Source organism: Strix aluco, chromosome 5 (genome assembly GCF_031877795.1).
Source record: "Strix aluco isolate bStrAlu1 chromosome 5, bStrAlu1.hap1, whole genome shotgun sequence".
Taxonomy (NCBI): Eukaryota; Metazoa; Chordata; class Aves; order Strigiformes; family Strigidae; genus Strix; species Strix aluco.
The window spans coordinates 85,408,311-85,421,136 of NC_133935.1; the positions used below are offsets into that span (position 1 = coordinate 85,408,311).

Sequence of the window (12,826 nt, forward strand, 5' to 3'; positions counted from 1 at the left end):
AAGGCACAGTAGGGGAGAAGTGTCATATCTTGACAAGTGCAGCCTGTGGGTGTTGAGCATGGGAGAGAGGTTAAATCACCCTTTCAGATCATATGTGGTATAATTCATCCTCTTGGGCTATTTATGTCCAATTATCTATTGGCTGCCATAGGGATAAATGCAGTTTTACGTTCTGTCTTGAAGACTGAACACTCTAATGGTAACCAAAATGCTGGATTTCTGTCTAGGTTTGTGGCTAGAAAAATCTGCTTGAGTCAGTGTGGGATTTCTTGCAGCGCATGCATTTGTCCTCTTAGAAGTTGGCTTTTCTGAATCGGAATTCATGAAATCTCAAGCTTAAAGCCTCTCGTGCCTTGTCCCAACTTCATAAATGCTGAAGAATTGGGAGTTAGGAACCCTACTCTTAAAACCAAAATAAACCACTTTTCTACATATGTTGAGCCAACTGTTGGCTTTCCTCAATTACCTGATGTGAGGAGAGAGCTGATGTTTTTGGCTCTAAGACAGGTGAAAGTAAATCTGCCCTGCTTCCACAGAGTATTTAATTTGAAAAACTTGCGGAGCTGAGTTTATGAAAGTTGAAAGCAGTTTTGTATTTTAAGACCAAATTCAGCACCTTTCGGGAGCTCTTGAGTGCCCTTATTTTCCTATTAGATAGTCTCTAAATAGAGTATTCATCCTCTCCCAGGAAGTACTTGCTGGCTTGGGTTTTAATTAAAACCTGGATTTCAGTCACGACAAACTACAGGATGCCAGGAAACGCTTTAAAATATTCTCTGAACATTGTGTCATGCTTAACAAAGATTTTTACCTTTTTGTAAATAAATAGGGATGTGTGCAGTAAGGATTATTCTTTTTTGTCTGTATGCCTACCAAGGGATTTTCTATAAATAAATGGAGGCTTTCATAATCTGTTAAATTCTTACCTCAAAGCCACAATTACTGGGGTCGGAAGAACGAAAAAGTATTAGATGCAATTTAGTAATTTTGTTTTTCTTTTCACTGCTGCGGAACGTAAAGCTTGATTCCTGAGCAAGTTTGTGGGGTACCATTCTACCACAGAGCATAGCTGTTGGGTATTACGTGATTAAGGACCCCCCAAATGCATCCTACGTCTGAGCAGTGTATGTGCAACGTACCGTTTCAATACAAACCTGTGTAAATCTGGGATTCAGGTCCTCAATCTGCCTGTGGTAGTTATCACTGTGCTAGTGATGTAAACTGGGTGTCTGAACTCCGTGGGTTTTTTTGAGACAATGAATAAAAGTGAAACAAACTCTTGTCACGAAGAGCTTGTGTCTTGAGATGGTGGGGTGATGGGTGGGATATAGCCAGTGAGCAGTGGTCAAGAGGCTAGTTGAATAGTTTGTTGTGCCTGCAGAAGGTAAGGTAGGTTTTTTAGAGGAGGCGTTTGAAGAGCAATAGCAACAAGTTCTCCAAATTCTTGCTAAGCCCTTCCCAGACTGAAGAGCAATCTCGGAGATTGTGGGTGATACAAATCTCCTTATCAAAAAATTAACGTTTGCATGATAGACTGATCGCCTGTAACCAGAATTGGGAACTGACCTCTCGATGCTGAAGAGGCAAAACGTGGTAGGTGTACAGAGGGAGAGAGGAAGGCACGAGGGGAGCCTGGAGAGTGCTGGAGTTAATACAGTTAATTACAGAAATGCTGCACTTGGCATATCTGGCCAGTGACCTAATGCGTCTTCTGTTTCTCTTCTTGCTTAACCCTCTGAAGAGAATGTAAACTATTATTTTGTTTTTCATCCAGTGCTTGGTTGTCCCATATCGTAGCATTTAAACAATCTGCTTTTATTCCCTCTTCTTCTTAGAGGAAGCTCCAGAGATGCTGCCTGACCTAGTTTTAACTAAACATGTACTAAAATGGTTGAATTTTACATGCACTGACAACTTCTCTTTTGCTTAAATAAAGGGGAGGGATTCTATTCTTAATTAAATACACCACACTGGAGATTTATAGACAATTGGCATGACCTGGCAGGCAAACTGGGTAATTCTTCATTGATCTAGTAAAGAGTATTCTTTTTATTTTAGTGCTTACACATTTAGTTCATTAACAAGTTTAACAAACTAAGTGACTCGTATAGAAGATTTACTTAATTTTAAGACTTTGAAGTAGCATACTGGGTTGAGTTAGGCTGAAATTACCTGTATTGAAAGTGATTTTGCTATAATGGAAGTATAAACGTTTCATACAGCAAAATTTTTGTTTTACAGATGGCTTATTCAATCAGTATATCAGTCAACAAGAATACAAACCTCGCTGGGGACAGATCATCCCCAAAAGCACCAAAGGTAAGGACATTTCTTAAGATACAACCCATGTACTGCCAGTTCTATCTTGTTCCTTTGAGGATATTGAGCAAGAAGATGATGCAAGAAAGCCTCCTCTAGGACCGTTGTTCTAGGGAATGGTTTGTGTATGAAAAATTTGCAGTTGTCTGCAAAGTTAGTGAAATGCAGCTTGGTTTCTGGTTGAGTAAGGAACACTAGCTGTAACTACAAGGCTAGCTAATCAGTTCAGAAACAAATCTCAGAATATAGGTTAAGCATGAGAGCAGTTACCTATATGACTGAATTTAACACCTGTACAGCTAGGAGTGGCAAATAAATACGTTATCTTAACAGGGAGTATTTTAAATTTAAGATGCATCTTTTGAAGTCTTGGTCTGTTACACGGTAAATTTAAACTGCAGAGTCTATCCGTTGCTTTCTGCCTTGAAAGGAGACTCATAGCAGCAGCTTTGTCTGCAAAGTACAAAAATCACTGTCATACAGCAAATGTGGGGTTTGAGGTGACAGTCGCCAAACGTGGAGCACCGTACCCAAACCTCTTGGGAAGGGTTATGTATGAATACAAGCAGATTTCTCTTCCAGCAGAATGCTTCCCATAGATGACACCTGTCCTGAATGCCTAAGATATCTAAAATGGTTGGAAAGCTGCTTTAATTGGGCAGTTGGAATTCCCTTATATGTGAGAATAAGTAATTGTTGCAAAATTAGCTATGCTATATCTATACCATTACCTCTTTGCTTCCATCCCATGGGTGCGCTGCCCTGTTGTCTGAGTATCTGTTCTCACTGCTCAGCCTTCAGGCAGCAATCAGGTGGTGAGAGGTGGAAGGGGAGCAAAAGGTTGTCTGTGTCCTCACTCCTGGAGAGCTGCAAAGATAGCTCAGACCTCATTTGTGTGGACCGGCATGCTTCCGGAACTCTCAAGCTCCTTTCCAAGGCTCTCAGAAGTGCAGTAGAGTACTGTATTCACTGTAGCTATCTGTACTATCAGTCACTAGATAATTTAATATAAAACTCTGTACAGTTTTATAATGCACAAAAGAATACTACCTGGAAGAAGTGTTGTACTAATCTTTAAAGAATGGTGAGTTGCTAAGTTGCTCTGCTTCTCCATAGTATTTAGGCCGTATGTGAGGTTGTATCTTTCTTTGGTTTAAAAATCTTATAATGGAAAACTCTCTCCTCCCTCTTTTTAAAGGTGATGGGGAAGACAGCCGACCAGGGATGAGGGGTGGCCATCAGATGGTTATAGATGTTCAGACAGGTGAGTAATTGCTAAATTTCTTAACTCAGTTATTTAATCAGATATTTTTCAGATAAATATGCAAATGTGCTATTCTTCAGAGGCTGTCTTAACTTCAGGCTTCGAGGTTAAAAATGCACTTTATAATAGTTGGATTAAATACTCTGCTTTTTCTTTGGAACTATACTCCAACTGCCTTTCCCACCCCCCTTCTTCCCTATCAGTTCTCTGTTACGCCTTAGTTGTCGTCTTGTCTTAACTAAGAAACCAAGAACAATTGTTTTTAATTTTTGTCCCTCCTACCCTCTTTGAGCAGGAGCTTAAACAACAGAAGGGAAATTATCATCCCTAATTTCTCTTATCTGCTACATACTATGCTATTTGGAATAGTGCTCGAGGAATAGATCTGATGTGTTGGAACCTTCTTTGTATTTTGGTTGGAGTGGCTTCTAATTTCCATAGTGTGCAAGAAACTCCTGTTAAATATAATTTGTTAGACACTTTTTTACAAAGATGTTTCCAATAGCAGTTTAAAGAATGGTTCAGCCTCTGTTTCAAAGAGCCTGCCGAGAAAAGAAAGGGTGGGGGGTATAAGTAACAGTTCAGGTGACAGTTGTTCTCCATCATTTTCTATATCTTTGTCTTGCTTTTATTTAATCAGATTTCTGTGGTATGTCATTCCTTACTAAAAAAAGGAATGCATCTGCCTGCATCTTTGCTAAGTAAATGATTTGTATGAGTAAAAAGATTGCTCTTAAGAAAGGAGAAACAAGATTGGGCTGTGACTAGCAGAGAGGAATATAGGGTGGCATTGAGGGACTTGGCAAAAAAATTACCATGGCCGTATCTGTTGTGGTCATACGGATGGGGACTGAAGCATGTGACAGGATAGTACCTTCAGGAGTAATTTGCTAAGTCATAGTGAACAAGCAAAAATGCAGCAGTAGCTGCAGTCTTTGGCTTTTACTCAGAGTGTAGTTACTGCTCTAGAGGAAGCACTCGAGTTATTTTGTATATGAAAGCAAACTTTTTTTTTTTGGTCGAAGAGGTTTGAGATTCATGAGAATGAAGTGCTGCTGGAGGGTTGCTGGTGTTTGCCTGCAAAAGCAGCTGTGAACGCTCCCTAGTGGCCTCGGCGAATAAGTAGACAGGGACTGTTTCACAAGCGCACCAAGAAAACGTGAGGCTTGTGAACTTGGAAATGACAGTTCTTTAGACCTTCTGAAAACAGTATAGTCATGGTAGTGTGAGTCTTTGTTTCCATTCTTGTTGGTTTTCTTAAGTCCTAGTAAGCTTATTATCTCTGCCTTTGACTTAAGTTTTCACTCTGCTTTAACAATGTAGTGAAAAGCATCGATATAGTTTGTTTTTACTTGCACAAAACTGGCTGGAGAGCACCCACAGAAGTAGAGCCCCGGTGTGGGAGAACTGGATCTCCCTCTTGTCATGCTAGTCCTTTCTTGCTGCAGCTCTAGCCAGTGGTGGTGGGATTACCTTCAGAAAGCTTCTCTGTGGGATATTTGGGAAATTGCTTAGTTTTGCTTCCAGGCCCACTGAGGCTTGTAAAAGCCTAAATGTTTTTGAGATTATCAGTTGTGCTATTTGATTTGGCTCATGAACAGGCCAGGGGAAGTTCTTGGTGCTGTTATTCTTGAAACCAGCTGTTGCTGATTGCTTGAGTTTTCCTTTTGAATATAGGTAGTGTTTAATGAGACTGTGGGAATTTAGCCAGTTGTGTCAGGATGTGTTTTACAGACTGGAGCTGTAAAGCTCCCTGGCTAACCTTGAGCAAATCCAGTATTAATGGAAAAAGGAGCAGCAGCATACTCTTTCCTCCAAAGACATCTTCCATCCTCCCTTCCTTACCCACATACTTGTTGAGTTGTTTTTTCAGAAGTCTTTGGCAATTGAAGAAAAATACATTCGCTTTGAACTCCTTGTTAGAGGGGTGAGATCCTTTGCAAAAAATAATATTTTTTCAACTTTTATCTTTTAGAAATGAGGTGAAACACCAAAATCATACATATAAGGAGGTTTTGAAGTTTCATATCACATAGAATAGGTGTTGGAAGCAAATTTTAATCTCTGATGTCCAGACCTGCTGTAGCTGTAACTGAACTTATAAATGGTTCTGCTTTTAGATTAAGCTCAAGGAAATATTAACCAGTTGTTACTGACTACAAAATTATAAGTTCATTTTTAATAAGCTTTGTAATAATACCAAGCCTGCTGGATGTACGTGTGTTAGTGCTAGGATAGAGGATACGGGTTAGTAAGCAGTTGGAGATAGATCTCAAGTTACTGATAGTGTGTTGTGTCACTGACACTCTGTTTATGCTCTAAGTTTCAGGTAGAATATAATTTAACTTGGTCTAAACTGCCTTTTAGCATGTTTTATCTTCCAATTAGGATAGGCTGAAAGTAACTGAAAGAGCAATTCTGGCATCTCTGCTGGCAGCCAGTGACTTGTGCTGTAGTCCATTTCCATCTGATGTTCATGTTCTTAATACCTGCTGCAGCTGTCGTAGCATAAGTGTAGTGTTCTTCGTGCTTTGAAAAACTCTGAAAGCAGTTGGAAATGAAAGTGTAGGCATTTTGGGGTACAGAACTGAGAATGCAGCCTGATACCTTCCTATAAAAAAGAAAAATAAATCGGGAGTTACTGATTCTCACAATGTCTTACATGCTTTTAACCATATTAACACTCAGACTGGAACGACTCTGGATGGCACAGTTAGCAAGTTGGTTTTGGTATGCATGTGCAGAAACATTTACTAAGAGGCATTCCTGGTTATAGTTGGAAACCACTGTTACATCCTTTAAAGCTTTAGACTGTAAATGAAAACAGAAAGTTTATGTTATTTCTGCTTTTTTCCTGCAAGGTACATGTCTTTTATGTAGTTCTCCATTTGGGAGGCTGGAGAGTTTTCTGCCCTTTTCTACACGGAAGTATTTGGGTAGTTACAACCCAGGTGCATAGATTAAAATGAAAGTATCCCCAGAACACCAAAGTAAAAACAACCCCAGTGTTCTTGTGTGTTAAGCGTGCTGCATGTCAGTCCTGAAAAGCTATACTGCTATTTATGTAGGCCCTGATGAAATAAGCAGTAAAATGCAGGCCTGTATATACTACTGTGTTGCCAGACGCATTACGCCCTAATGCAGTTTTGGATGAGGATGTAGGCATCTAGCTCTGGTACCTTGATTAACATACCTTTGATTATGCCCTCTCGGCCTTTTTATAACTCAGATGTGGCATGCGTTTCGAAATAGCAATGTTTATTCTGGAAGAAAGTGGGAATGGTTAAGTGGATTGCCAAATTTGAGTTTTAAGGTATAACATCAGTACTTGAGAGGAATATGTGTACTGTGTTTTGGAGATTTGGTTTATAATTCCGTAGTTAAAGTGGAATTGATCTCCTCCCCTCTTACAGGGCAGAGACAATTTTGTGTGAATGACAGTGTAGTCCATAAAGCCATGTAATTTATTTTGGTAACAGAATTATAGACTGTATAGAAATCATTCTATCAAAAAAAATATTATCTTTTGTGAGATATCCTGTTTGTTTAAACTTTCATATTTTATTTCATTTTGCTAAAGCCTTCTGAAGTTTTCTGACGAGTCTGTTTTAGAAGTAATAACTAAGCAACCAGGATGATTTTTTTGTCTGCAATTCTCTTTGGCAAGAGAAACATTTTTCTGAAGGAAAATATTAGCGAAATAGTCTTTATTGATGTTATCTCTGTTCGCTCACTGAAGTGAAGCTACTCTGTTATTTTGGTTGCACATTACTTTGCTTTTCCTTTCGTAGGAAGGAATTCTGCTTACTTCATTCTGTTAGATAAGTGAGAACAAACCTGTAGGTTGGGAACAGTGGGAGATTCAGAGCAGTGGGCACAGTGTGCCCATAGTATATGTGGGCAACACAGTAGAAGTGATGAGGCTGGTGCAAAAGCAGCGTGGAAAGATGAAGTGAGAGCAGCAGACATGAAGGATGCTGTTTTGCCTGAGGAAAACACTGCTATCCATAAGATATTTAAAGATGGGACTTGTGTACAAGATGAAGAGATCTCTGAAACAAAACACAGATGGCTTCTAAGCTCTGAAACACAAACAGCTGCTGGATCCTGGAGGTTACTCAACTTTGTGGTGCATTCACATTTGAGAGGAAGACTGTATGCCTACCCAGGCCATCCCTGGCCTGAAAAAAATTAGATCCGGCCACTATCTACGCTGAACTGTGATTCAGAAACTGAGTGGTGTGATACTTCAAGAAAATTTAAGGTCTGGCTTTATAATCGTGCTCTAAGTGCTCCTTTATGAAGTGGACAAAGCTGCTTGCAGAGAACTAAATCTATGGTTACTACATAAGGAAGTGACATCCTTTCATAGAAGACTTTTGAGATATGATACACCTAGATTTTTTTACTTCTGAGATGAGTCCCTCTTAGTTCTAGGGACACTGATTCTCAAATACACCCTTAGCAAGTTTGGGGTGGTAGCTAATTGGGAGGGCAGTGGCTGATGACCTACAGAATAGGGCTGGGAGTCACAAGGCTGCAGGGAGAGCCTTGTGAGGTTCAGCCAAGACATGCAGAGCCCTGAACCTGGGATGTAACAGCTCTGTGCAGTGGTATAGTCTGGGGACTGACTGCATGGAAAGAAGATTTGCAAGGTGGTAGACAGCTGAATGTGCGTCAGCAATGTGTCCTTGTGGTGATGAAGGCCAACCCCCTGCTAGGCCGTATTAGCAGAAGTATGGTCAGCAGGTTAAGGGGAGGGATGATGTTCCTCTGTTTGGTACTTGAGGCCACGCCTGGAGTACTCTGCCCAGTTTGGGCTGTCTGGTACAATAAGGATGGTGACAGTCTGAAAGTGAACCCAGTGAGGGGCCACTGAGGCGGTCGGCGGCTGGAGCACAAGATGTATGAGGAGATGCTCAGGGGGCTGGTTTTGTTCAGAAGAAAGGGCTCACGGGAGGATCTTAGAGCTGTCTTCAACTATGTGATGGGGGAGCGTGGAGAAGATAGCCAGACTCATTTTGGGGGGTACAGAGGGATCGGATGAAGGGCCACGGACACATTGCAGCAAGGGAAATTCCAGTTAAATAAGTTAGAAATTAGGAAAAAAAAATGAAGGTGATCAGTCATTGGAGCAGGGGTCCAGACAGTCTGAAATACCCATCTTTGGAGGTATTCAAAGTATAACTGAATGCTTCCCTCTGCAACCTGGTCTGTTGCTGAAGCTAGCCCTGCTGTGAGGGGTTTGGGAGATGGCCGATGGACCGGATGACTTGCAGAGTTGTTTTAGGTCCATAACTCTTTCATATTCTACGGAGAACTGTTCTAGCAGAGACATGGAAATACCATTTGACCAAAGTATTTAGTTAAATGTGTCACCAGGTTTGGAATGTATTCTTTGTGCCTGTTTGTTAGAAGTTAAAAACAGGGATGCTCAGACATGCCAAGCATCTTTTATCAGCCTGGCTTTAACAATTTGCCATGTAGCATCCTGATCAGATGAGGAAGATCCACTGTACCAGAATCCCACTAAGGATTTTGCCACACAGAGGAGATGGAGTAAAAAGAAGTAGAAAAAGCTGACTTGGAGAACATATGTGAACCTCGACTGAAACTACCTCAGGATTTTTGATATTTAACAGGGATTGGAGAAGGCTGCTTTGCGTACTCTTCCGAAAAATGGAATTTAAGGAGAGGTTGACAGGCAATATGTTAATTTTTGTGAACATACGTTCTCTAATAATTTGAGGAGTGTGCTTGAGCCTTCTAGTCTTCCAGAGAGTACGGGAAGAAAAGAACTCAGACATTATAGAAATATTTTTGACTAAGCAAGCAGTTCAGAAATATTCACAGAACATATTTAATTCAAAGTGTTGAATTTGTATTCAAAAATAAACGTAGAGGAGATAAGGTTAAGATGCTGGAGGAGAAGTTTGACTTCCTAAATGTAGCTGGTAAAAGCTTTAGATAAATATAACCGCTTTCATGTTTTTCTTGTTGCCTTGCAGGTAGGTTTGAAAATTCTTCTGCTCTGTCCCTAAGGCAGAATAGAGGCTTGCTTTAATAAAGCAGCATCAATATTGTCCCGTTACATATTGCTCAGATACAAAGGAAGAATCCTTCCCTGTGCCAGAGCAAGATGCCCTGCTTGCATCTTGAGTTCCCTAGTGCTACTAAAGTAGAAATAGTTATATTGATGTGAGACTGCTGTGCTCCCTTCAAGCTTCCCCACTCCTGCTGCCTGGAAGTTCATGATCTCTTCCCTGTGTCTGTCTGCTTCTTTGAGTATTTGCTGACAACGTTCTTTAGATGGCAATGACTGAGTGCTAGGCATGCATGCTGGGTCTCTGCAAGCAGAGTGAAAAAATAACCCTCCCCACAAAATCTGAATTGTGTAGAAGGTGTGATACTGGTTGGGGAACAGACTGAAGTTTGACTTGGGGGGGGGGGGGGGGGGGGAAAGGTAAAAAAAAACCCAACAAAAAAAACCAGCAACCCGCACAACCCAAAAAAGCAACAAACCAAAAAAACCCACCAAACAACTTTTTCTTTATATCATGGGAGAACAATTGCAAACTTCAGAAGAACTATGAGAAATTATTTTCTTGAGATTACCAGCAACAGATGCATTTATGCATTGAGAAATGCTTCTTTAAAAATACAGAAATTTCCTATAAAAATATGTATATAGTTCCGTAATGTCCTAAGACTAAAAAATGACAGACATTCTGAGTCTAGATAGTGATGGAGCCTTTGTTTCATTCGAGCTACAGTTTAACATCAAGATGAAAAATAAGTTTGCTCCACTGTTGGTGTGCGCTTCTGTTATCACTGTTGCTCTCGGACTCTGGGGATGCTCACAGTTCGCGCTAGCTGTATGATTGTACTCCTCTTTCAGTGCTTACATGCCATTTAATTCTGACAGCTTGATTTAGGTAACTTTCAAAATCTGAGTTTTCATCAGATTCATTCAGGTTTGCTATTAAATTTCATCTGAGACAACAAAGCCTTTACAGGCAGGCATGACATTTTGGCAAGGCCCCAATAGGATACTTAGCTGGTGCCAAATCTTTTATTTTTCTCGGCTATCAATGAAGCTGTTGTGGTAATGTGGGTTTTGTGAGCTGTGAGAATTTATGTGCACAAAGGGACCTGCTCTTTGCAGGGAACACTGGGAGCCCTGAGTCCAGGAGGAAGGGTAATTAAAGTTAATGAACCAGGGTAACCTTTCCATGGTGATGACCACTATCCTGATGGTAGGTAAGGGTCAGGGACTAGTCCCATTTTATAATCGTGCTTCTAACCCTGCTCTTTAATTGGTGTTGGATTAAAAATTGGCCATTACCTCCATAATAGAACTGGTTTGTGGGTTTTAAAGGGGTTTTTCAAACTCTGCAAGTCTTCAGTGGCTTGTTCTTCTTGGACTTGGCTTCGTGTTGTGTTCTAATGCAGTCTAAAAATGAAGTATTTTTAGCATTTGAGACCAGATAGTGATGTTTCTATAATGGGAGCAGCTTAGTTACCTCTCCATGTCAGAACAGAGACTTCTTTCTTAAATGCTTCCCATGTTCAGAGGCTTCATCTAGTTTTATCAGTGAGTCTGAGAAGCCTTCGAACTTGCTGTGCACAGAGCAGTTGTGGGTCTAAGGTGACAAGCTCTGCAGATAGGCCTGAAACACTGACTTATATCTGTAACTCTTCTACTTACTTGCTTTTGTGACATCAGGTAAGTTACTTTATGTAAGGCATTTCCCTTCAAGAGGATTTCATAGTTGAAGTAAGTTTTTCTTTCTAGGGGATGGACTAAACAACAAAAAAAAGCTTTGCTGCTGCTATCTCACAAGTCTTTCCAATATATAGATCAGGGTACAATCTGAGATGTCATTAATAGACTAAAATGCACAGTATCCAAAATGTTAAATATTGTTCATTTGTCTGTCTTGAATTTTAATCAGAAGGCTGTGGATTTGATTGCCTCTTATGTAAATGTAGAAATAGAAAATGACTCCTTGAGAATTGGCTGTCGATCAATCCTAAAAACCTCCATTACTAAACCAAATCACATTTCTTTGTCTTGGTGACTGGTTCCACTCAAAGAGGAGAGTTGCTTTAAGTAAGAATCGGTTTCAATTTCTCTTCTGATAGTCTGTCTCTTTGTCACAGGTGTTTTCTAGGCATTAGCCTGTTTAAATGCATTCTTCTTTTAAAATAAAATTAACATGTTCTTCCGTTTTTTTTAATAGAAACTGTTTATTTGTTTGGTGGCTGGGATGGAACTCAGGATTTGGCTGACTTCTGGGCGTACAGTGTGAAGGAAAACCAGTGGACCTGCATATCCAGGGATACTGAGAAAGAGGCAAGTTCTGTAAACATCTGTATTGTTAATAAAATATGACTTGTTGCACAGAAAATGCCATTCTTCTGAAGTTCTTGTATTGATATATAGCAGGCAGTGAGAGCCACAAAATTCAGACCTTCAAGTTACAAAGACTTCTGAAATGCTTACATTGGGGAAAGTGTGAGATGGATGTGAATTTGAAGTGTTAAGGTTACTGGAGGAGAAAGGTTTATTTCTCAAGAGCAGAGTGATCGGCTAAAAATCAGTTCAGTGAGTAGAACATGAGTTAAGTAATTTGGTAGGACTGAGCAACCAGACTTGTTAATAAACATTTCAGACCTGATGCTGGTGTTGAGCTTCAGAAACAAATTGTTTATTTTTTTAGCTTTTGTCAAAAATGGGTAGAAATGGACAACTCATAGACAGAAATCTAGAGGTCAGGGGTAATAGCCAGAGGCCACAGAATCCCAGGAGCTTTCGTGGTATTCATTTGAGCCATTTTCCTTGGCCTGTTTTGCTCAGTATTTGACGTATGAAACCTCTGAAATGAATGTCGCTTGGGTTGTAGGAGGTAACAAAAAAAGTCCAAGACCTTTGGATTGTGTAATTCCACTGTATACTGTGAAATGTTCAAGTTCCTTGTGGTTATTGTGTTTTGAGTTCATTATTTGTTTGTCAGAGCATAACTTCAGGAAATTCATGCAACCTCTTCTTGACGGTATGAAGACTTTGAGATTCCACCACTTTTTGACAAATTCGGGAGCCGATTTCCTCAACTATTTGAAAAAAAGTGTAAACCAGTCTTATTTCTCATTTGTATTTTTCCAGTTTCTTGTCATAGCTTGTTTTGTGAGCTTCCGTACCAGATAAAAGAACACTTAATACTCCCATTTTTTCCTGGCAAA

The 12,826-nt window shown here is 40.1% G+C and overlaps 1 protein-coding gene across 3 annotated transcripts in view; it reads left to right on the plus strand.

Moving 5' to 3' along the window:
• Positions 1–12,826, plus strand: part of MKLN1 (muskelin 1) — a 99,547-nt gene that overhangs the window by 39,924 nt on the left and 46,797 nt on the right. For all 3 annotated transcript variants that reach the window (XM_074828071.1, XM_074828072.1, XM_074828074.1), the window contains 3 exons: positions 2,242–2,319; positions 3,518–3,583; positions 11,827–11,939. In XM_074828071.1, coding sequence (XP_074684172.1) covers positions 2,242–2,319; positions 3,518–3,583; positions 11,827–11,939 — 257 coding nt within the window. The remainder of the gene's footprint in view (positions 1–2,241; positions 2,320–3,517; positions 3,584–11,826; positions 11,940–12,826) is intronic.